Source organism: Gopherus evgoodei, chromosome 2 (genome assembly GCF_007399415.2).
Source record: "Gopherus evgoodei ecotype Sinaloan lineage chromosome 2, rGopEvg1_v1.p, whole genome shotgun sequence".
NCBI lineage: Eukaryota > Metazoa > Chordata > Testudines > Testudinidae > Gopherus > Gopherus evgoodei.
In genome coordinates, this window is record NC_044323.1 from 182,768,941 (window position 1) to 182,793,268 (window position 24,328).

The 24,328-nt window shown below is 42.8% G+C and overlaps 1 protein-coding gene across 1 annotated transcript in view; it reads right to left on the reverse strand.

The window, feature by feature from the left end:
* JARID2 (jumonji and AT-rich interaction domain containing 2) overlaps positions 1–24,328 on the reverse strand; it is a 329,429-nt gene that overhangs the window by 12,161 nt on the left and 292,940 nt on the right. Inside the window, exons 9-14 of the mRNA XM_030552478.1 lie at positions 21,663–21,755; positions 20,997–21,115; positions 20,744–20,814; positions 12,467–12,581; positions 4,667–4,772; positions 581–763 (exon numbers count right to left, since the gene is read on the reverse strand). Of these exons, the coding sequence (XP_030408338.1) occupies positions 581–763; positions 4,667–4,772; positions 12,467–12,581; positions 20,744–20,814; positions 20,997–21,115; positions 21,663–21,755 (687 nt within the window). The remainder of the gene's footprint in view (positions 1–580; positions 764–4,666; positions 4,773–12,466; positions 12,582–20,743; positions 20,815–20,996; positions 21,116–21,662; positions 21,756–24,328) is intronic.

Below are 24,328 nucleotides of genomic sequence, written 5' to 3' on the forward strand. Positions count from 1 at the left end.
AGGCAGCTAGTTTTACTTTCAGCTTCAGGTCAGATGTGTTGCTCAATCTGCCTAGGAATTTTAAGTTCAAGTCAAATCAGATCAGCAGCTAGTTACTGATGAAGGATCAAACAGACAGACATACAAACAATGTAGCTGTAAAAATTAATGGATTTTGCCTACTCCTCATCCCCCAAATTAGCCATATTTTATCAGATCTTTATATTTGAGATTCAAATTGTCCTTGGACAAGTTGCGTTAAACAAATCTAGTAAGCATAATACATATATTGTTGACAGCTCATTAGGAATTTTCCCAAGTGTCCTTGTGAATGATTACAGCTCTAACTCTAAACTAAACTTATGCCATTTTCAGACCTACACAGTCTTTGGTTACCACGTATTGATTTAGGATTCTTTTCTGGGGTGAAGCTATAGTTTTAGTGTCCCACAAATTTCAGAAACAGATATTTTAAAATAATCTGCAAATCCTCTGGAGTTGTATCACTGTGTACTACACATGTCGGAATGCTTGGTTTGCTGACTTTTTAAAGATACTGATAGGGTTATGAACCCATTTTAAACTCTGTTTTCCACCTTACCTTGGCAGTTTTAAAACCCATACTTGTCCACTGGGTGGTAGCAAAGTGCACTGTTTCAGAAACACTGTAGCCACAACACACTTTAGACACAAAGGATCCTGGAAAACAGACAACGAACTGCCCACTCTGCTGTACAGTACGGTGCACCTTGATCCCCTCTTTGCACAAGACCTCTGGGGAGATCTAGAGAGAATAAAAATATGAGGAAAAGTTTGAATCCTTCTTATAGTTAGATCCCCTCTTCATTGGGCACCGCCATGCATTGCTTGCTATGGAAAGGTGATCACATGTAATACCGACACCTCATTAATTTGATCTCCCCCACCATGCCCAATATGAAACACTGAATTTCCCGTGTCCAGAATGTCAAGTACTGGGGGTGGAGGTGCAGTTACAACAGTGAAGGCTTTATCTGAAAGTACCACTTTAAAATGTCACTTGCCAACAGCTTCAACTGTATTACATGAAAACACGGTGTGATTTAAAACAAACAACTAGCAGGTTTGGCACTTCACCCCACTAGTTTTTCTTTACAGAGATACTGTAACAAAGGCAACTGTAACTAAGCCATTCTAAAGACACTCAGAGAATAAATCTGCCTTTCAAGGCCTAAGCAGATCTATTTTATATATAAAACATATTTAGCATCTAAAAGCATATTGTATTACATGCGTTCTACGTAAGACATGTTAAACACTGGAAGCTAAGAATAGTTTAAGGAATTTACTATTACAAAGAATTCCTGGTTTCAATAAACAAGGCCTCGAAAATATCAACACACCTGAAAAACACCAAAAATTAACCACCTACTCCTCACCTGTCCTTTCCCAGTTTTACAACATCAAAGTTCCCTATTAAGGAATGGCCAAAAATTTAAGACTGGCACAGAGCTCCAGGTCAGCATAACAAACATCCTCAAAATGTAGCTTTCAAGTACAACATAAGAATGGCCACACTAGGTCAGACCAATGGTCCACATAGTATCCTGTCTTCCGACAGTAGCCAATGCTAGATGCTTCTGAGAGAATGAACAGAACAAGTAATCAGCAACTGATCCATCCCCATCATCCACTCCCAGCTTCTGGCAGTCAGAAGCTACAGACACCTAGAGCATGGGGTTGCATCCCTGACCATCCTGGCTAATGGCCATTGATGAACCTATTTCCATGAACTTATGTAATTCTTTTTTGAACGCTGTTATACTTTTGGCCTTCACAACATCTCTGGCAGAAAGTACCACTGGTTGACTGTGCATTTGATGTTGTACTTCCTTTTGTTTGTTTTAAACCTGCTGCCTACTGATTTCATTGGGTGACACCTGGTTCTTGTGTTATGTGAAGGAGTAAATAACATTTCCTTATTCGCTTTTTTCCACACCAGTCAAGATTTTATAGACCTCTATCATATCCCTTCGTTATCTTTTTTCTGAGCTAGAAAGTTCCAGTCTTTAACCTCTCATACGGAACCGGTTCCACACCCCTAATCATTTTAGTTGCCCTTCTCTGTACCTTTGCCAATTCCAATATATCTTTTTTGAGATGGTGTGTCCAGATCTGCACAGAGTTTTCTAAATGTGGGTGTACCATGGATTTATATAGAGACATTATATTTTCTGTCTTGTTATCTATCCCTTTTCTAATGGTTCCTAACATTGTTATCTTTTTTGACTGCCACTACACGTTGAGCAGGTGTTTTCAGAGAACTATCCACACTGACTCCAAGATCTCTTTACTGAGTGGTAACAGCTAATTTAGACCCCATCATTTTGTATGTACAGTTGGAATTATGTTTTCTAATAAGAATTACTTTGCATCTATCGACACTGAATTTCATCTGCCTTTTTGTTGCCCAGTCATCTAATTTTGTGCCATCCCTTTGTAACACTTCACAGTCTGCTTTGGACTTAACTATCTTGAGTAATTTGTATCATCTGCAAACTTTGCCACCTCACTGTTTATCTGTCCCTTTTTCCAGATCATTTATGAATATGTTGAATAGGACTGGTCCCAGTACAGACCCCTGGGGGACACCATTATTTACCTCTCTCCACTCTGAAAACTGACCACTTATTCCTTTCCTATGTTTCCTAGCTTTTAACTGGTTATTAATCGATGAGAGGACCTTCTCGCTTATCCCATGACTGCTTATTTTGATTAAGAGCCTTTGGTGCAGAACCTTGTGAAAGGCTTTCTGAAAACCTAAGTACCCTATATCCACTGGATCAGAAGCTGATTTAAACGAGAGGTTACACAGCACAACTAGTAGTTCTGCAATTTCATATGAGTTCCTTTGGAATTTTGGGTGAATGTCATCTGCTCCTGATGACTTATTACTGTTTAATTTATCAGTTTGTTTGAAAACCTCCTCTAATGGCACCTCAATCTGGGACAGTTCCTCAGATTTGTCACCTAAAAAGAATGACTCGGGTGTAGGAATCTCCCTCACATCCTCTGTAGTGAAGACTGATGCAAAGAATTTAGTTTTCCTGCAATGGCTTTACCTTCCTTGAGTGCTCCTTTAGCACCTCAATCATCCAGTGGCCCCACTGACTGTTTAGCAGCTTCCTGCTCCTGATGTACTTAAAACATTTTTTGCTCTTAGTCTTTGGCTAGTTCTTCAAGTGCTTTTTTGGCTTGCCTAATTATACTTTTACACTTGGCTTGCCAGAGTTTATGCTCCTTTCTATTTTCCTCATTATGATTTAACTTCCAATTTTTAAGAGATGCTTTTTGCCTCTAACTACTTCTTTCACTTTGTTGTTTAGCCATGGTAGCACTTTTTTGGTCCTCTATGTTTTTTTAATTTGGGGTATACATTTAATTTGAGCCTCTATGATGGTGTTTTTTAAAAGTTTCCAAGCATCTTGCAGACACTTCACTTTGGGGACTGTACCTTTTAATTTCTGTTTAACTAGCTTCCTCATTTTTGTGTAATTCCCCTTTCTGAAATTAAATGCTACTGTAGTGGGCTTCTTGGGTATAATCCTCCCTGGGATGCTAAATTTATTTATATTATAGTCACCATTAACAAGCCATTCAGCTATATTCACCTCTTGGACCAGAGCTTGTGTGCCACTTAGGACTAAACCAAGAATTGTTTCTCCTCTTGTGGATTCCAAGACTATCTGCTCCAAGAAGCAGTCATTTAAGGTGTCAAGAAATTTCATCTCTGTGTCCCCTCCTGAGGTGACATGTACCCAGTCAACATGGGGATAGTTGAAATCCCCCATTATTACTGACTTTATTTTTGTAGCCTCTCTAATCTCCCTGAGCATTTCATAGTCATCATTCTGGTCAGGCGGTCAGTAGTATATCCCTACTGCTATAATTTTATTAGTCAAGCATGGAATTTCTATCCAGAGAGATGGTTAGCTTTTTTTTTTTTAAACTGCTTTTTTGACAAGAGCACCAAGGGGAAAAAGCCTATTAAATTTGCATTTTTAAATCCTTAAAATAGGAAGTTAGAGACACGAGGTGGATGAGGTAATATATCTTATTGGATCAACTTCTGTAAGTGAGAGAGACCAGCTTGTAAATTCAAAAGCTTGTCTCTCTCATCACCAGAAGTTGGTCCAATAAAAAACTAATACCTCACCCACCTTGTCTCTCTCATATCCTGGGATTGACACAGCTACAATACCACTGCATACACGAAACAGGAAGTATCCACTATAAAGTAAACAAGGGAGCTGAACTCTTAATTACCTGTAATCATCTAACTACTGGTATCCATGACTGACATCGTAAAAGACAACAAGGACTCATCTGCCATGACAGAGATTTACTGGACATGTGAATATTTTACAGGTTTAAATGGATTGTGGGTGCTTTTGAAAAGAATGGACATCTACTGCCATGCAGGGTTAACCTTTATTTCAGCATTTTGGCATTCTATAGAATTGGAAAATACTGGAAGTATTGTGTGGTAAATGCTGCTGCAGGTAGCAAGGCTCCAGACTTTACTGGCAAAGTTTTTCTTTTTAAAATCAAAAGCAATAAAATGAGTGAATTAAAAAAAAAACAAACAAAAAACCACTCTTCTGATTAGCATTGGATTCTCACAGATACAAAACAAAATTCAACTTACCATAACATTGCTTTCAAGCATTTCCAGCCCTGGAGTGCCATTGGCTTGCAGCAGGGTATGTACCACATCATCAAGTTTGTTCTCTTCCGCAGCAGGAATGCAATACCTGTTTGTTTTAGAGAGAAAATGGAGCATTTACTATGTAGTAAATGGTGTTCCCCAACTTGTTCAGAAACAGATTGACCAAATCCACTCCAAAACAAAAACTGGAAAAAAATTATAACAACCCCTCCCAGCTGTTTTGGCAAGATGCTTCAGATTCATGGAAAGTTATTTATTTGGACTCAAACCTTCAGTATTTACCATAATCAAAGGAAAACAAAAGGTTGAAATGATTACAAGCTATTCCCAAAGCAGAACATGTGACAACTCACTACTGTACAAAATCAGAGGAGAGAATCAGTAACATCCTGATGTCTACAGTACCAAGGATATCAGCAGTCAGGTTGCCATCTACTCAGCACCTACACTGCATACAGTTACACTAATCCTTACTTTAAATGACTATATTTGTTACATATGCCTAAACCAAGTTAAAATGTAAGCCACATTGTTTTCTTTAATAAAAACTGATGTTTGTGGTTCCAAATCAGTAACAGAATACAGATATTGGAACTTACATTAGAAATATTTGCTTAATAAAAGCAAAATATTCCAAGATCATCTTCCTTCACTTACTTGACAAGTCTCAAGTTCACCTTTCCTCCTTTTCCCTGCAACAGAGGCCATCAAATGCCTAAAACACAGCGGGCAGCACAGGAAGAGAGGTTTAAACTGGGTGCTGAATTACAGGCATCCCATATTCTCTCACCTCCTCCCAGATTTTGCTAGCCACCAAAGTGGAAAAATTATGCACAGTCCCATCTGTGCTCATGGCCATTAGCGCTTTCCCCAGCAGAAGTGGCATGAAACAGTCTAGCTATATCTAGGTTTTATGCAGCTGGGGAACTGCCACTGTGCAGGATGTATAGGTGTGATCTGGCTGATGAATAAAGACTGAAGGGGAAGCAGAAGTAGACACACATACACAGCATGGGGAAAGGGGAAAGAAATGTAGAAGAAAAACACTTATCAGTATAATCATTCTTTCATTATATTGCAGTAGCACCCAGGGTCTCCAATCAATGCCCCATCATGCTATGCACCATATACATGTAATAAAAGGCCTGCTCCTACTTTAAAGAGTTTACAATCTTAGCATAACACCAAAAAGAGAACAGGTGTAAAAACAAACAGGGAGATGGAAAAGATAATAGTGAAAATTATGTTTGGTATAACAAGCAGTTGTCTCGGCACACCAATGTAGAAATTTTCCAAACCATGCCTGCCGCAACCTCTCCTCCTCAGAAGTGTGGCTTTCCTGCCATTTAAAAGAGTATTAGGAATACCCAATTTCCCCAAAAACTCCCAGGCAAAATTGAAATTAAATCTGTGAGAGAGATGCAGGAAATGTGATCAATGAAATACTTTCTTAAATGCATGAAAGTTGAAACACCTGTGGTGAAGGAGACAAGTTCAAAAATAGAAGATTTTTAAAAGATCCAATTTTCCTTCAGTGCAGTGCCTTAAAGGGAGGGTGGGGGCAGGGATGGGGGGGAGCAGAGTCTGTGTGGTTTTACCATTCAACTCTTCAGATTTCAGCTACATGCTCTCCAATTTCTTCTGTGCAAAACCACCATGGTGCAGGGTATGTTGCTTATAAGAATGGCTATATGGGATCAGACCAATAGTCCATCTAGCCCAGTACCCTGTCTTCAGAAAGTGGCCAATGCCAGATGCTTCAAAGGGAATTAACAGAACAGCGCAATCAAGTGATCCATCCCGTCACCCACTCCCAGCATCTGGCAGTCAGAGGTTTAGAGACACCCAGCATATGGGGAGGCATCCCTAACCATCCTGGCTAATAGCCATTGATGGACCTATGCTCCATGAACTGACCTAATTATTTTTTGAACCCTGTTATACTTTTGGCCTTCACAACATCCCCTGGCAGAGAGTTCCACAAGTTGACTGTGTGTTGTGAGAAGTACTTATGTTTGTTTTAAACCTGTTGCCTGTTAATTTCATTGGGTGATTGTGGGTTCTTGTGTTGTGGGAAGGGGTAAAGAACATTATCCCTTTCCTAACGGTTCTTAACATTGTTAGCTTTTTTTGACTGCCGTTGTACAATGATCTTTTTAGAGAACTATTCACAATGACTCCAAGATCTCTTTCTTGAGTGATAACAGCTTATTTAGACCCCATCATTTTGTATGTACAGTTAGGTTATGTTTTCCAATAAGCATTACTCTGTATTTATCAACATTGAATTTCATCTGCCATTTTGTTGCCCAGTCACCCAGTTTTGTGACATTCCTTTGCAACACTTCACAGTCTGCTTTAAACTTTACTATCTTGAGTAATTTTGTATCATTGGTAACTGTTGTATCACCTCACTGTTTATCCCTTCTTTGAGATCATTTATGAATATGTTGAACAGTACAGATCCCAGTGGGACACCACTATTTACTTCTCTCCATTCTGGAAACTGACCATTTATTCCTTCCTTTGTTTCCTGCCTTTTAACCAGTTACTGATTCATGAGAGGACCTTCCCTTTTATCCCATGACTGCTTATTTTGCTTAAGAGCCTTTGGTGAGGGACCTTGTCTAAAGACTTCCTGAAAGTCCAAGTACACTGTATCACCCTTATCCATGTTTGTTGATGCCCAAAAGAATTCTAATAGATTGGTGAAGCATGATTTTCCTTTACAAAAGCCGTGTTCATTCTTCCCCAAAATATTTGATAATTGTTATCAGCATCTGAGGAATGCTGAGCAATACTGATTTTAGGGTCACTCACAAATGACATTAGGTTTCCTTTGAAAATTTGAAATTTGCCAAAACTTTATCATGCAACTCTGGACAAGGGAAGGTGTGCAGGATAGAAGGCAGTCTCATCCCTGTGATCCACCAGCGTTGCTTGGAGCTGCTTTATAGAGGGCTCAGTAGGAATTCATTTGTGTGCGTGAATATAAATATGTATCTGCAACGGCTCTTGATTCCTATGAAATGAAAGGCCTAGAGCAGGGGTCGGCAACCTCTGGCACGTGGCTCGTCAGAGTAAGCATCCTGGCGGGCTGGGCCAGTTTGTTTACCTGCCACTTCAGCAGGTTCAGCTTATCGCAGCTCCCACTAGCTGCGGTTCACCGCTCCAGGCCAATGAGGGCAGTGGGAAGCCACGGCCAGCACATCCCTTGGCCCCCGCTGCTTCCCGCTGCCCCCATTGGCCTGGAGCAGTGAACAGGGACCAGTGGGAGCCAGGACCGGCTGAACCTGCTGACATGGCAGGTAAACAAACTGGCCCAGCCTGCCAGGGTGCTTACCCCGGTGAGCCACATGCCAGAGGTTGCTGACCCCTGAAATAGTGTCAGAGAGTGTTTTCCATAATAAAGGCAGGTACTGCTGTTTAGAGTGAATTGGGTGGGCTATGGTGCACTACTTCTTCAGATACATGAGTTGAGGGGAAGAGAGGGTTTTTAAAATCTTTTAGCTCTTCTCTTCAGCTAGATTTTTATTTTTAAAGGAGTAATTTTCCTACTGACATTTTTTGTTTCCCTTGTGACATTAGGTGTTTGTGACATGGGCTACTGTTCCATGGTTGAAAACAAAATCCTGAATTCATGTTTCAGTCAAAATGGAGCCTACATGTATACTCTCTTCTGATTTGGGATCTTGTGTGCATCTCTCATTTTGTATGTGCAGTTTACTTCTGCCCCCATCTTCCAAGTCAGTCTAAAGGAGAACATGTTCTTATTCTCTCTCACTCAAACATTGGCCCCTCCCCTTTCTTTCTTTCAACTGTCAGAGGTCCTGTGTCTTTTGCAACCATTCCTCTAGTCACAGCTTTCGTAGCTGTTAAGTGACACTAGTTCAGACAGACAGAAGGATCTTTAGAGAGCTGACCAGGGTGCAAAAGGAATCAAGCTTGGGTTCTAAATCTCTGTCACCAGATTTCTGAACTGACCCAATCTTACCTGGAATGTGTTTAGAAACACATTGTAGTCAGCTAGGGGCCATATTTCAACTGCAGCACCATGTTAGAAAGGAGAGAGAAAGATGAGACCCATTAGGGCCCATGCAATCTGCCCCTGCTCTCAACCATGGGGAGAGAGGGATAGCTCAGTGGTTTGAGCACTGGCCTGCTAAACTCAGGGTTGAGAGTTCAATCCTTGGGGGGGGGCCACCTAGGGATCTGGGGCAAAAATCAGTAGTTGGTCCTGCTAGTGAAGGCAGGGGGCTGGACTTGATGACTTTTCAAGGTCCCTTCCAGTTCGAGGAGATTGGTATAATCTCCAGTTATTTATTATTATTATAACCATGTAGGCTCAGGAAAGGAAAGAAAACTCCAGGGTGTAAGTAGCCAGAGACATGCCAGCAAGAGCTCCTATGGAAGCAGTTTCAGTAGGAACCTTTGGACACTGATGATGTCAGACTTCTTTCTATAGACCAGCAGTCGGCAACCTTTCAGCAGTGGTGTGCTGTCTTCATTTATTCACTCTAATTTAAGGTTCCGCGTGCCAGTAATACATTTTAACGTTTTTAGAAGGTCTCTTTTTATAAGTCTATAATATATAACTGAACTATTGTTGTATGTAAAGTAAAGTAAATAAGGTTTTAAAAATGCAGAGCCACCCCTCGACTGGTGGCCAGGACCTAGGCAGTGGAGTGCCATTGAAAATCAGCTCACGTGCCACCTTTGGCACACGTGCCATAGGTTACCTACCCTTGCTATAGACTTTATTCTGAACAGATTTCCCTGCCGACAATAAGCTGCTGCTTCCAGTCTCTTTCCACCCCCACAATATCTTCAGTTCAGCCTCATTCTAACTGCCCTTCATGCTCCTCTCCATCCATCCCACCTATCCCCATAGCTCTTCCTACACCCTTCTTTTTCCCCTCTGTTTTTCCTTTTTGCTAATCCCTTCGTGCCTTCTGTCCTCACCCACCCATGCCCTATAATACACCCCCCCTTTTGCCTCTGTTCCCTACTATATCCCCTCCTCCCCCCACACACAAAGCCTCTCCCCTTCTGTCTCTGTTCCCACTGCTTCTAAAACAGCTTTTTTGCTCCATTGGTCCACATGGTTTTTTTAAAAAAAAATCCTCTCAGCCACTCAGTGGGGTGGAGGAGAGCACCAAACGTGTGTCACACACATACATCCCCGAGGGCAAAACACTGAGGGGTTAGCCCTGGCTCCTATCCACCCTCACAGCCAGTTTTCAGCACTCCAACTCTGTTCATCAACCAGCATCTGAGTTGGGTACTTTCTTCTCCTCAATGCTAGCTGGGTGCCAGTAGGACAGTGGTTCCCAAACTGTGGTGTGCCCCCCTAGACTGACACAGAGGAACATCCAGGGTGGGGGGTTGCAATAGACCTGGGCCAGCTCCCCAAGAGGTGGGGAGGGAGTGCCCCCAAGCCCTGCTCTGGCCCTGCCCTCAGTCCCAGCCATGGCTCCCCTCCTGGCCTTGGCTCCCAGCTGTGGCGCCTGGCCCTGGCTTAGAGTTGCAAGGTGCCCAGTTTTCAACCAGAAAGGGGACCTGACAGTGACCGGTCAACACTACTGCCTGGACACTAAAAGCCCAGTTACTCACAGTAACCAGCCTCTGCCGCTGGGGGAGAGGGGTGGGAAGAGCTGCTGCTAGGGCCTGGAGATGCACTCAGGGATGGCTCTGGCAAGGGATGTATCAGCGGCTCCCACATCCTGCCCTGAATGCAGCTCCCCCTCCCCCATCCCGGCCCTGGAACACAACTTCTCCACACACACACGCTCATCCCCCAACAATGGTTATGGGGGCGGGGGAACACAGACTGGGGGGGGGGGCAGCAACACAACAGAAAAAGTTTGGGGACCTTGGCAGAAGCAGGTGAATTGAGAGCACAGGAGAGACACACCTTTGTTCTCAGTTTTTATATCTGGTGCCACAACAGCCCCTGGTGGCTCGGAGCAGCAATTGCAGGTAAAGTCCTCAGCCTGGGCCTGGAGCATGTTCAGTGTAGATGGAATTTAAATAGCCAGCCTCTATCTCTCTACTGAGCATGTACAAATGGCAATTTTCAGAGGCTTACAACTTAGTCAAAGGTGGGTGGATTTTCATGGGAACAGCAACAGGCACATCCCTGACACTAGGTCATGCACTGCCAAATATGAAATCACTGCTTAAAAGCATGGAGGTGCTAGAGCTTCTGGAAAAAAATAGGAGACTTTTTTTTTTTTTTTTTAAACGCTTGCTTCATTGCTTTTGCTGAAACTTTCCAAAGAAATTTAGCTTAGGGCTGACAGCCAGCATGGGACCAAACAGTTAAAGTCCAGTAGTTTTACACAACCAAAACAGTCTTAGGCAACCTTAACTGTAGAGAGTGCCACCAGCTCTGCCTATAATAAAATGCGAAAAACAACCTCCTCTCCCATCCTCTTCCCCCCAAAAAATATTTTTATAAAATTAATAGAATTCACATGACACTTATAAGGCATTACAATTTACTCTAATTGTATATTGTCTCTTTCCCCAGTTACGGATCTGTCTTGTCTTAGACTGACTGTAAGCTCTTCATTGTATGGACAGCCTCTTTATTCTAAGTTTGTTCTTAGGACAATGGGACCCAGATCCTGGTAGGAACATTTAGCTGTGACATAAACTCACCTATATTCACACAACTCGGCACATAACCACAGCTCAAGTTTAGCACCATTAAAACTGATAAGAGTTTAAATAGTTTTAATTAGCAATTAAGAGGGTAACTGAACATCTCTGTATGTTTGGTTTTCTTGAAATCTTACAAAGCATTTTAAAGTACTATTTATGGTACATGCCAAGCATCATTAGCCATTATAATTCAGCCTCCATGCATCAAAATGTTATAAACAAGGGGTTTCTTAGTTATTTTATTACACTTTTGTTTAATCAAGGTCTACAAGTTTAGCTGCTTATACTGTTCTTATTGTAGAGAAGATCCTTTCAGGATAACATAGTATTACAGGAATAACACAGATAAGCATATTAAATGCTGGCACTATCTGCTTCCAGTGATTCCACTATCAGCTGCTGTACTTCCATTACAATCTGACCAATATTGTGTAATGACTACAGTGAGTAGCAGCCACCTCCAAGCAGATGTGTGAGCATGTGTTAAACCTATTTTCAACAGATGCCCACAAAACACAAAAATGTGGCTACAAGAAGTTACAGACTTGCAACTATTCACATCAAAATGTTAGAAGGATGTGGCTTCAAAGGCAGGTATCACTGGGTACAAATAAAAAATATGTATGTAATTTGGTATCTACAGAGTCTCAAGATACCTTGTGAAGTAGAAGAGTGGGGACAGTTTAGCAGAAGGATGGGATCAGTCATCTTAGAAATGAGACTATAGAGCTGGCTTGAACAAATCTCTCTACACATCAGTCTAAGGAAATCCTGCCTTGACTAGCTGTCATTTGAATTCCAGGTGTTCAGAAACATTCTGCAGAGTGAAATCTACAAAAAGTAAAAATTGTTTGCTGCTACATAGCCTAAAACAGAGAATGGAAGAAATATTAAACCCCTTTCCTTTAGAAGAGGTTTTTCCACTTAGTTTATATCATACACCACTTGTCATGAAATTTGATACTTTCCCATTAAATTTGTAATCACAGAAACTTCACTTCCTGATGTGACTCATTCAGGCAAAATGCAATAGCCATACTGCAGTAGCTTCCAACCTTCTTACCAAGAGCCATTGGGGCTCCAAGTAATGGGACAAACTGCAGGGATACTCACCAAATGCAATCAGCACCAGTGTGTAAGTAGTCAATGTATGGAAGGTGATTTTGGTCTCGAGACCAGCATGAGGTAGAAAAGACCATGCCAATATTTAGCCAAGGAATTGTCACTCCTAAAATACAGGAATTAAAAATAAACTTGAATGGATTAGAATGTCATTTTTGGAACACATTTCAGCTGAAAAGCCTGCTTCTCCATTGAGTTGACCCAGGAGTTTTAAATTAAACGGTCACTAACATTACAGTAACTGTGGTTCTTCTAGGTATGTTGTCTATATATAGTCTACTCTTGGTGCACATGCACCCAATGCACTCAAGTCTGAATTATCTTGGCCAGCGGTGTTTGTTGGGGCCATCCCTGCACCCTGAACGTCTTTGTGCCTCCCACCAAGCACATAACAGGGAGGGCAGCCCTACCCACCCCTCAGTTCCTTCATCAACACAGAATCCAGATAGTAACAGACTTTATAGTAGCAGGGAACAAGGACAGGTTGTGAAATTATATATGGAGTCTCAAAGAAGCAGTTACTATAAGTAAGTCAACAGCTTTTCTATGGATATTCTACTGTTGATAACTCACAAGAAGTAACCTAGATCCCAGGAGATGGGTGTTGCAGTCTACCTGAAAAATGAGTGTTGGACAGACAAAATTCTCACTTCCATGATAGAATAATGCTGTGTAAACGTACACACTGAACTCCCAAATAGCTGCCCTACAAATGACTAGGATGAGAAATGTTTCTCAAAGAAGCAACTGAGGTTGCTTGCACTGTACTTGAGTGAGCAGCAACCTTCCTTGATGGAGCTATATTTATGAATCTACAGAAGTTTGTATCAAAGTCTTTGTTTGAAATAGCTTGTCCTTTAATCCTGTCTCCACAGGTTATGAAAAATCTAGGGGATACCCTAAATGGCTTAGTTCTGTCTATAGAGAATGAAAACTCCCTTACGACATCTAGAGTGTGGAACTTCACCTCATCTTTATTTTAATGTATTTTGGAGAGAGAAAAATAGAGGAAGGAGAATAATGTGATTTAAATGAAAGGCAGACTACTTTCGGAAAAATTTAGGATGAAGTCTCAATAACACCCAGTCTTTATGAAAAATCAGATATGGGGGCCCTGACATCAATGCTTCTATCTCCCCCTCTCGTCTGGCTGATGTTATTGCTAGGAAGGCGGTTTTCATGGAAAGATGAGAAAGAACTTATAGCGAAAAGTCCAATAGGTGAGCCTATTAACCCTGTGAGAACAATATTTAGATCCCAAAGAGGGGGAGGTTCTTTAACTTTCATAAGAATCTGGCCACTGTGGGGTGTGAGAATGTAGAAGCTGCTTGCAATGGACAGTGGAGAGCTGAGACGGTTGCTAGACCAACCCCTTAACAAGCTCAGAGATAGTCCAGTCTGCCTAGAATCTTTGCTTGAGATGGTATTAACTGGTGTTGGTGTGACCAGATCATGAATCTCTTCCATTTCACAGCATAAGTACATCTGGTAAAGACTTTTCTGCTGTGGACAGGGACACTCTGTACTGCAGATGAGCAAGTTCTTTCTATTGAAGTCAGTCAGCCAACATTTATGCTGTGAAGTACAGGGAATATGGGATGAAGGACTTGGCCGTGGCTCCATATTATGACCTCTGGTTGGAGAGCTACACGTATTGATGGTTGAATGGAGCGATTCTTCAGGCCTGATATCAGAACTGTCTTGGTCACGCTGGAGCTACCATGATCATTATTGCAGAGTCCCATCTGAGCTTCCTGAAAGCGCTGGGGATGAACGGAATTGGAGGATAAGCTTACAGGAGGCCTGATGACCATGAAATCAGTAATGCATAAGGCAATGACCCCTGACTTAAGTCTCCCTCCAAAACTGAAATTTTGACATTTCCTTTTCACTCTTCTGGCCATGAAGTGTATGCTGGGATGACTACACTTGAGAGAGCTGTCTTATGTTATCATCTATCAGTCTATAAAGGTTGTTTGAAAACTGCTCACTGAGGTGATCTGCCAGCACATTCTGTATTCCTGCCAGATGAACAGCCTTCAGAGTAATTTCATGATGGATCCAAAAGTTCCAAAGATGTACACCCTCTTAACATGAAGAAGTAGACCTTACACCCCACTGCTTGTTTATATAAAATGGCTATTAGCTCCAGGACATTTGTGTGGAGCCTTGCTTCCTGAGGAGTCCATGTAGCTTTTGTTTGGTGATCGCCTAAATGGGCTTTCCATGCTAAAGTAAAGGAATCTGTCACCAATTTTTTTGATAGCAGTGGAAGGGAGAATGGCTGTCCCTTTGCAGACTTTGAAGGACCCCTTCCACCAATTTAATGACAGCACTTCTGGTGGAACATGTATTAGGATGGACAGGTAATGTTTGCTTGACTGATGGATAGTACAGATCTCAAACACCCTTGCATGCAACAGAAGCCTGGCAGGCTGAATTACAAAGGTGAAGGGGCCATGTGTCAAAAAAGTTCTCACTGATATTGTGTGGTAAATGTGCAGGTCGGCAGATACGTCTAGTATGACTTGGACTCTCTGGTTGTAGACAAGCCATCACTGTTAGGGAGACCAGCATGACTGCTATGAATTCTGGTTTTTGTGTTGGAGTCAGTATTAACTTCTCATTGTTTACTTTAAGGCCTAGAGAGGCGAACAGTTGCAGAGCCCGTTAAATGGAGTCTTACTTGCTGGCACAACTTCCCATGAATGAGCTAATCATCAAAATATGGGAAAACTTGGAATCCCTCTCTCCTAAGGTAAGTGGCCATCGCCACCAGCCCTTTTATGAATACCCTTTGTGCTGTTGGTAGGCCGAATGGTGATGCCCTGTGCTAGTAGTGACAATTGCCGACGTGAAATCTGAGATATCGTCTATGGGCAGGCGGGATAGCTATATGGAAGTGTCCAGGAAGTCGACAGCTACGTACCAGTTATTTTGATCTAAGCTTGGAATTAAAGAGGCCAGAGTCACCATCCTGAATTTGACCTTTCCCCTGTGTTCTTGAAGAATTTCTTCTACTGTTCCAACACTGAGAAGCAACTGCACCTTCTGATATAGCATGCTTTCAGATGGAGAGGTCCCTGAATAGGGATGGGAAAGGCGGGTTGGGGAGGGCTGGAACTGTACAGAGTAACATATAAACTACAATTTCCAAGACCCAGCGGTCAATATTGTTGGTGCTCCAGAACCCACTGATGAAATAAATCATTCCCAAATGAAGAGGATATAATTGGAAGAGCCAAAGGAGTTTGATTTAGATCAAGAAGTCAAATCTGCTGCCTTCATGTCAACTGAGGTTGATCAGCAGAGAGGGTGGTGTGGATCCTGATGACCTCCTCCTGGGAAATTTCAGACGTTGCCTAAGTGCCTATATTGAGGCCAAAGGGATTGCCTCTGTTGTGGTTAGTATTTACATTGCTTACACTTTGGGGCAGGAGTGTGGACTCCTAAGAATCTCAGTGTGGCACACAAGGCCTTTAGATCTCATCTGTTTTCACACTAACAAGTTCAAATTCCTCAAAGGGGAGATCCTCAATTGTTATTTGAGCTTCTTTAGGGATCCCTGAACTGTGGAGCCAGGAGAATCTACTCATAGCAATTGAGATGGCCATAATCTAGAGCAGCGGTTCTCAACGGGGCTCCATAAGCCCTTTCAGGGGGGCTGTGGAGTCCTACCACTGAAACCCAGTGTCCCCCATGGGGCTGAAGTGGGGAGCGGCACAAGGCTGAAGCCCTGAGCCCCAACACCCCTCGTGGGGTTGAAACCCTGAGCCGCCTAACCACCCTGCAGCCGGGAGCGGCATGGGCTGAAGCCACAAGCCCCAACACTGCTCATGGGGCTGAAACCGGGAGCAGTGTGCGGCTGAAACCCCAAGGTCCCCCATCCCTCTGAAGTCAGGAGTGGCGGGGCTTCAGGCAGAAACCTTGAAACCATGGGCAGTGTTGAAGGGCGCAAGGGTGTTGTCCCCCAAGCTGCAGTGCCTTACCCCAATTGAGGCAGTCCTGCGGGCAGGTCCGCACCCCCCACCTCCTCCTCTCCCTCAGCCCACACCCTCTGGCCAGATCCTAGGCAGGAAGACATAGCCAGGCAATGAGGGGAAACTGCTCCTCTGGCTGATGGTGCCATGGAGTGGGCAGCCGTGGCATTCTCCCATCTGCTGCTGGTGCCTGGGGTTGCATCTGCTCCTCAGCTCCCAGCCTTCTTTGGCTGCTCACGCAGCCAGTCAGAGCTGCCCAGGCAGCTCCAGGCCCAGCAGAGCCCTCAGAGTAGCCACCGCACACAGCCCCAGACAGGAGGGTGTCCTGATGAGATGAGTCAAGGGCTGGAGGTGGGACTCCCTCCCTGGACCCCACTGTGCAGAGTTGGACCGAGCCCTCCCAGCCTTCCCCCCCACAAATAGAAGTCAAACTATGCCTATGCCCCAGGGTCCCACCCTTGGTCCAGAGGACCCCCCGCTGGTTCCTGGAGTTTTTCTAGCGTGTTGAGAAGGGCCTCAAAGAAAAAGGCTGAGAACCCCTGATCTAGAGGCTGTATCTGCAGCATGTAGGGGATTCCTGTAGGGATACATGTGCCGTAAGCTGACTCAGCCATGATATACGTTGTCTTGGGGAAATGTGTCTATAAATTTGCTCACAGAATCCCAACAAGGCAGGATGGTTTTCTGTCTGGGTTTCCTCATCTGAGCCTTGACCAGTCTGTACTGCAGGTAGTGGAGCAGTTGGCCTAGTTGTAATGTCCCGTTGTAAAGCTGTGGTTGAGATCTAGCACTCACCTAGAATGCTGATGCAGGCCTTTCAGCATGATGCATTTTCCTCAGAGCCTTATAAGGCCAACAGTGCTGGTAGGCAAAATGGCAGCTATTCAAGGGGTAGGGTGTCAAAGAATAGTAACCCTTCTTGAACTTCTGTGTCTGTGGTAATAGGAAGCAGCTCATGACATTCCCGGGTGTGAACTATCCTGAATACCTAGACACCAAGGAACAACCTGGTGAAACCTCCCCTAGTGCTTTCAGAGTATGAAAATGCATACCCCTCCAGAACAGGAGCTGTAACAATTGTTGTGCGGAAGCCCCCATGGAATGTGCTTTAGCTGGTTCTGTAGATGTGTGCAGTACCAGTGTCAGGGCAGCTGTTGGTTCTTGGAGGAGGCACCCTCCCCACCACTGGTAGTGGGCAGTTTGGTATCAAGAAGACCAATAGGTCTTTTGACGCTGTATTGGATTTTGGTAATGAATATGTTAGCACTGAAGTCAAATTAAGTAGACTGCCCTAGAACCAGGAGCATTGGTGCTGAGGAGTCAGAACCAGGCATTTATGCAGTACGACAAAACACATTCCTGAGGCATGAAGACTTGTGCCAGAATGGGTGCCAGTGGGACCGTTTTGGGGCCTTGTGTCACACTTGACCTACCTCTGAAACCAGAAACAATTTGTTGCTCTTAAAGGACCTGGTGAGGAGGAATCTGTCTCTTTTCTTTATGAACCTTGTGGTCTCTCTTTCCTGTCACCTGACATTTTACCCAACAGGAGATTTAATCTTTAGAAACAGGAACTTCAGCCCCATGAGTACCTGATGACTGCTCAGAGGTTTCCGCCCTGGGCATCCTGGAGCCTCAGAAGGAACACAGATTTCTCCAAAAGAAATGTCTTTATTAAGCAAGACTCCATCGCTCTCTGGGTTCTCTTAGAAAAGGATCTACAGATGGCATGTCTGTTGGTAACGTGCCCCTTACCAGAGGCAATATTCATTTGCTGTGCCCATCAAATAGGGGCATTGCAGCCTTGCACAAAGGGCAGTTTTTGAAGGCTGGATTGCTCGGTCACAGTGTATGTCTACACTACAATCTGAGGTGTGACTGCAGCACACGTAGCCATCACCTTAAATCTAGCTAGAGCAGCTAAAAATAACAGTGGCAATATGAGCTGTACAAGCACACTGGGGACCATACTTGGGTTGCTAGCCCACGCTGCAATCTATGTTGCCATAGCTTCATTGCTATTTTTAGCCGTGCTAGCAAGAGTAAAGCTAGCATGGGTATGCCAACCTGTGCTGCAATCATAGATTATAGAATCAAAGCAGGACCAATCCCCAGATGGATTACCCCAGTTCCCTAAATGGCACTCTCAAGGATTGAACTCACAGCCCTGGGTTTAGCAGGCCAATGCTCAAACCACTGAGCTATCCCTCCCCCCAAATCACACCTCTCGGTGCAGTGTAGCCATACCCAGACAGACTGATTGCCCCTCCCCTCACAGGCAGGCAAAAAGGGGAGAAAGGAAATGATATATTACTAACACTAAAAACTAATCACTAACTAACAATTTACATAGTTCACAGTGGAGCAAAGAGACTTGGGACACTAAGTTCCAATTCATAGCCAAAGGAGTTAAGAAGGAAAGAAGAGGCAGTTGGGGCTGACCCACCCTTTATGTCCTCCATTGGAAGCACGGCCTCAACAAACACTGCTGGCCAAGAGAATCCAGACTTGGCGCACATGTGCCCAGTACTCAAGAGTGGAATATATATGGACAATGCATCTTGAAGAACTTTCTGTCTCTACAACAGCAGAGTGAATAATTCACAAAGAATAATATATTAAACAAATTTAGACTCTTTCAGCTCAAAATATTTAACAGGCGATTGCAATGGCATTGAATTCATTAGTTACTCAAATATCTTTTAATTTTCTACTTTATGGATTGATAAACAATACCCAAAATTCAAGGTTAGTTTTGACTGGTCAAATAAGTCACTTGAAACTGTATTTATTCTCTGACTGTGATAGTACTCCAGCACTGATATTTGTACACGTGATTGCGAATTCGGCTTTCAGTGAACTTTTTTTTTTAACCACTAAAACTTGAATGAAGTCCAAATGAATATTCACAGTAAATTTTGTCACTATTTTGCCTGGCATTGTGTTCTAGATTCTATAAATACAGAAGCAATATCTCAATCATTCATTACCCTGGGCAAAATGTTGACAGATGTACAATAACTAAAAGGGACATTACAAGAAGTAAGTGCCCACAGCTATATGGCCCCAACTGTTCATCAATTCTGAACCTACAGATCACATTTTGCGCCTTGAAACACAATATTCCAGGGCAATGTCCATCCATATGGGTTAAAAAACAAATCAGCGCCTTTCTAGGTCTAGGAAGAGTGCCCGTGTCCACAGAACAGATTGAGGATAAATTGGAAATCATGTCTCCACCCAACATGGTTATAAATGCTGCAACAAGCGGAGGCTTGTTTGCTATCCTGTGGAGAACTGCGACAGATTGGCCTTGTTTTTTATAGGTATCATATGTCCCCCAGTTTATCTGGGTGACATTATCCTGCCTGAAGGCCAGGAGTTAAATCAAAGGCAGTTGTAAAGGGGAAACCAACCAAGAAGCAAAACAATGGCAAAGAGAAGGCTCTGAAGGGCAAAAGCAGAATATCCCTTGTCTAGCTCCCTCCTGGCTGGAATGAGTTGCTCTTCCTAAGGCGAAAAGACTGGAATCCTAGAGAGTCCTAAATCTCAAAGACCCTAGAAAAGGGGTGAGGGAGGGGGATTGCTGAGCCAAGAGAGGTCGCTCAAGGTATGTTGGGGAAAGCTGACAGACTGATTGAGGCACACAGACAGGGAACATGCTGCAACAGGGCAGTGTGCTTCTCCCTGCCACAGAGGGAATTAGCAGGGCTGAGAGGTACTTAAGCTTTCCTTGCCTGCTTATGTAAGGCATAAGTTTAGGCCTTTTATTGTTTTTCTCTTTGCTCTACATGCTTTGTACCTTTGAGCAATGAATAAATAATACTTTGTTTTGCGGACGCTGTTTCTGTATCACTGCAAACATATGCTGTGACAGGCTCCCCAAGAGAAACTCACACATGTCAAAACCAAATTGGGCCTGTGTTGTTAACATGGTTGGAAACCAAGGGGCTGCAGCCCAGAGAGCCAATCTAAGAGTAGGTGGGCTGCATGATTCCACCCAGAGTAGGGTGCAGGAAGCCAGGCTTACCATGTAAGGGGGGCACTTGAGAGGGACTGAATGGTGTCTAAGGCAAAGTTCACCCTGTAGCCATGACAATCCCAATTATTAAAATGTACAATGCCACTTACACCTCTGTAATTGTAAACAGTGGGTACACATGGCTTTCTCCAGTAAAAATTGCACAGAACAAAAAACAAAACAAAATTGATTCTGGCCACTCCAGACAATGCCAAAATTGTTGACTCCGAATACCACACAGAACACCGAGGGGAAAAATCTGCTTACCAGGCACAGCACCAAGATGTCGCAGGATGGATCCTGTATTATTAGGAAGGACTGTAAGGTTCCACCCATGCCTATTGAATGAAGTGATACACACATCGTTATGGGTCAACATTAAAAAAAAACTGGTCTTATAGTTGCTCCATATCTCAAACATTTGGGGATATCGTTCTTATACGGCTTCTGTACTGAATAGAATAGCTGTAGCATAACAGGCAAAATGCTATAAAAATCCAGGTTATTTATATAACTTTACCTTGAGAATGGTTCAGATTTTCCCACAGGAAAGCCGCTCCCATGTGTGTTGGTATCCACTTTCCCACAGTGCACTGCTACATGGCAATCCTTCTGTTCCACTAACCTCCAGTACTCTTGCTATAGCAGAAGAAGGCAGTAGTAAATGAACAGAGTGAGAAAATTCCTTTAAATGTTCACCAATCAACAGAAGGTTACACTGCACTGATACTCTCAGTGTTGCTCCAACAAAACATCTCCTCTTAGAGATGGATATACAGAACTTTAAAAATAACAATGAATTAAGACTTAACATCCCTTTTGGAGACTGTTTATTTCCATTTTACAGATGGGGAAACTGAGACAGAGTGGTGAAATGACTTGTGCAAACTCACACGGGAAGACTTTCGCAGAGACAAAAACAGAACTCCTGTCCCCTGACTCCCATGCTGGTGCTTCAACCACAAGACCAGCCAACTCTTCTGCCTGTCTTTAACCTGTCAGTGCCTTTATTGACAACATTAAATAATGTCAGAGGGAAGAGCAGAGACAACATCTTGATTCTCTTCCTGCATCAGACACCTTCAACCAGTTTACTGTGCCACTTTGCGATTTAACTTTGCAGAGCCATCCCTAAATCCTCCATACGGAAAGATTTCCCATCCCCAGTTGCTCTGTTACCCCTCACCTCTATTTCAGCTACCGAAGGCTCCTTGCTGAAGCACATGTTCATGATGTTTCTTGCCGTCCGGTAAAAGGTTGTTAAAGAAACAGACCTACCCTGTGAATCAAGAGAGTACAATTAAATTGAAAATAAAAATGGCTCCTTCCCCCTTCCCCTCCGCCCCCCCCCCCCCAGTGTTATTTACTGTGCAAACCTTACCTTGCACAACCCAGGACCCGGAGAGGGGAAAGGACAGAACGTTCTCTAAGAATAGGTACCACACAGTCCACTGATATAATATACATTTCTTCCTGGAGCAAGTATCTCAAATGCCATTAAAAGCAGTAGAGGATTCCAGCTTTTATAATGGCAAGCAGCAGCTGATACAGCAAGTGAGCCTATGCAGATGATATTTTAAAACTTGCACCCAGTCAGTTTCCATTTTTAAGGTCTCAGTTGTTAAAACACTTTCCCTAAACTTATTTAACCTATTTTTCTGTGCAAATACATTCTGTTCAGGATAGAACATGCATTACAGGTGGACACAAAAAGGATGAGCTGAAGCTATGTTATACTTTATATTCAGTAATTGCATGTATAACAACAACAACAAGGCAAATAATATTGTTATTGAACCATGCCTAAGACCAGCGACTGCTATGGGGTGGTGGGGGTGCGAGGTTACAAAAGCAAAATAGTAAAATGTTTTGCTTTCTTCGTCCACTATTTTGTCTGCATGATGTCCTTTAGATTGTAAGCTGGGTGGGACAAGGAACTGTCTTATTCTGTTTCTATAGAGCAAACTTTTCAATATTCTTTCGTGTGTATATTATTATTAATAGATGTTCACACACGCATATAATAATAAACACATTTTCAACCTAATAGAGATCCATAGGAAGACATAGCACCAGCGCTTCATACATCTGCAACCAGATTGCCAAAGATCTTAGTAAAATGTGGAGGTCAAGTTCTCAGTGTATGATCCAAATTTGGAAATGTGTAAAATAAGCCTTAGAAGCATTTTTGTGTTAGTATTAACTGAGACCAAGTTAAAGGCTTACAGGAAAAGAGACCGTGTGGAGACAGGTAACATGCCCTCCCTTTAAGGCTTGGGGATATTGGAACCTTCCTATACCCTTTGGTGAAAATGCAGCTTATATTTGGGTGCTTCAAGTTCTTCCATCACTCTAGACTAATCATGCATCCGACCAAGTGGGTATTCACCCACAAAAGCTCACGCTCCAATACGTCTGTTAGTCTATAAGGTGCCACAGGACTCTTTGCTGCTTTAACAGATCCAGACTAACACGGCTACCCCTCTGATACTAGACTAAGAAAATAACCTTAAAAAGCTAAGAGACGTGAAGGAAGGCAGCCACTTAGCCACCAAACCTTGCAATATTTTGGTCTGGTCATGGTGATGTGTACCAATTATAATAGGCCAGGCCAAGTACAAGACTTGAAAGGGAATTTCTGCTTTACAAACATGAAGTTTATCCCTTGTCCCCATATCTACCTCTCTTTCCTCTGATACCAAAATACCTTCCTTCACATTTGCCAATCCTCTTCCTCTCAAAAAATAAAGGAAAACCTAAGATCCACCACCCCGGGATCTAAACTTCTGGTAAATGACCATTTAATCAGTTAGATTATTTTGTTTTTAAATGTTGAAACAGGATCTGCTAAATTGCTAAGACTGTATTTCTGCTTAGTTTGAGCACAAACTCTACCCAAGAGTAAACTAGGAACAATTACATAGCAGTTTTTTTTTCCCCTATAAGAGACTAAGTCTGTTGCTAAAATATCTAAGGTCCTAACACTTCGTTTTTGTTTTGTTTTAAACTGAATAAATGGCAATTAGCTACTACAAGAAATCTGTAAAATGCCCAGGGCCCCAGACTCTCAAACTTCACAATTGGATGCCCTGTGATACAATGAGCAATTTCCTTCATCTTTTACTGCCCTTGTGAATCTTTTATTGTGGCAGGCTTTTAAAACAAGTCCTCAAATTGTTCTGCTCCTACAAACAGTCTTCAAACTTGTACATATATTTCCCCGAGGACTAGCTGCTAACAAATGCTCTATAGAAGCTTTTCAAGTTTAAGATTGTTTGCCTGCTACTTTGTCATATAAAACAGAATAGGGTTCAGGACTGATCCTCCAAAATCAACTATGTCCTCCAAATTCTGAGATGGGTGGTTGCGCTATCATACGGAAGAAACCTGCATACAATAGCGGACAGAATCATTTAAAAGATTGAGAAAATCAAGAACTTCCATCAAAAATTTCACATCCTTCCTCCTCGGCCCAAAAGTCACAAAACATATACAGGCTGATGAGCTTTCTACATGAAAGCTTTTTCTTGAGGATCATTAAGAGAAAATATTTTCTTGAGGATCATTAAGAGAAAATATTTTAAGGCTTTGCACTCTAAAATGGAGCTGGCTGAAAATAGACTCACAATACAAAATGATTACTGAAGTGCAAAACTCCTTTTGAGGCCCCTGAGAAGATCTGAACAGTGAATACACCACTACCTCAATATAACGCAACCGATATAACATGAATTCGGATATAACGTGGTAAAGCAGTGCTCGGGGGGGGGGGGGGGGGGGCGGGACTGCGCACTCCAGTAGATCAAAGCAAGTTCAATATAACGCGGTTTCACCTATAACGCGGTAAGATTT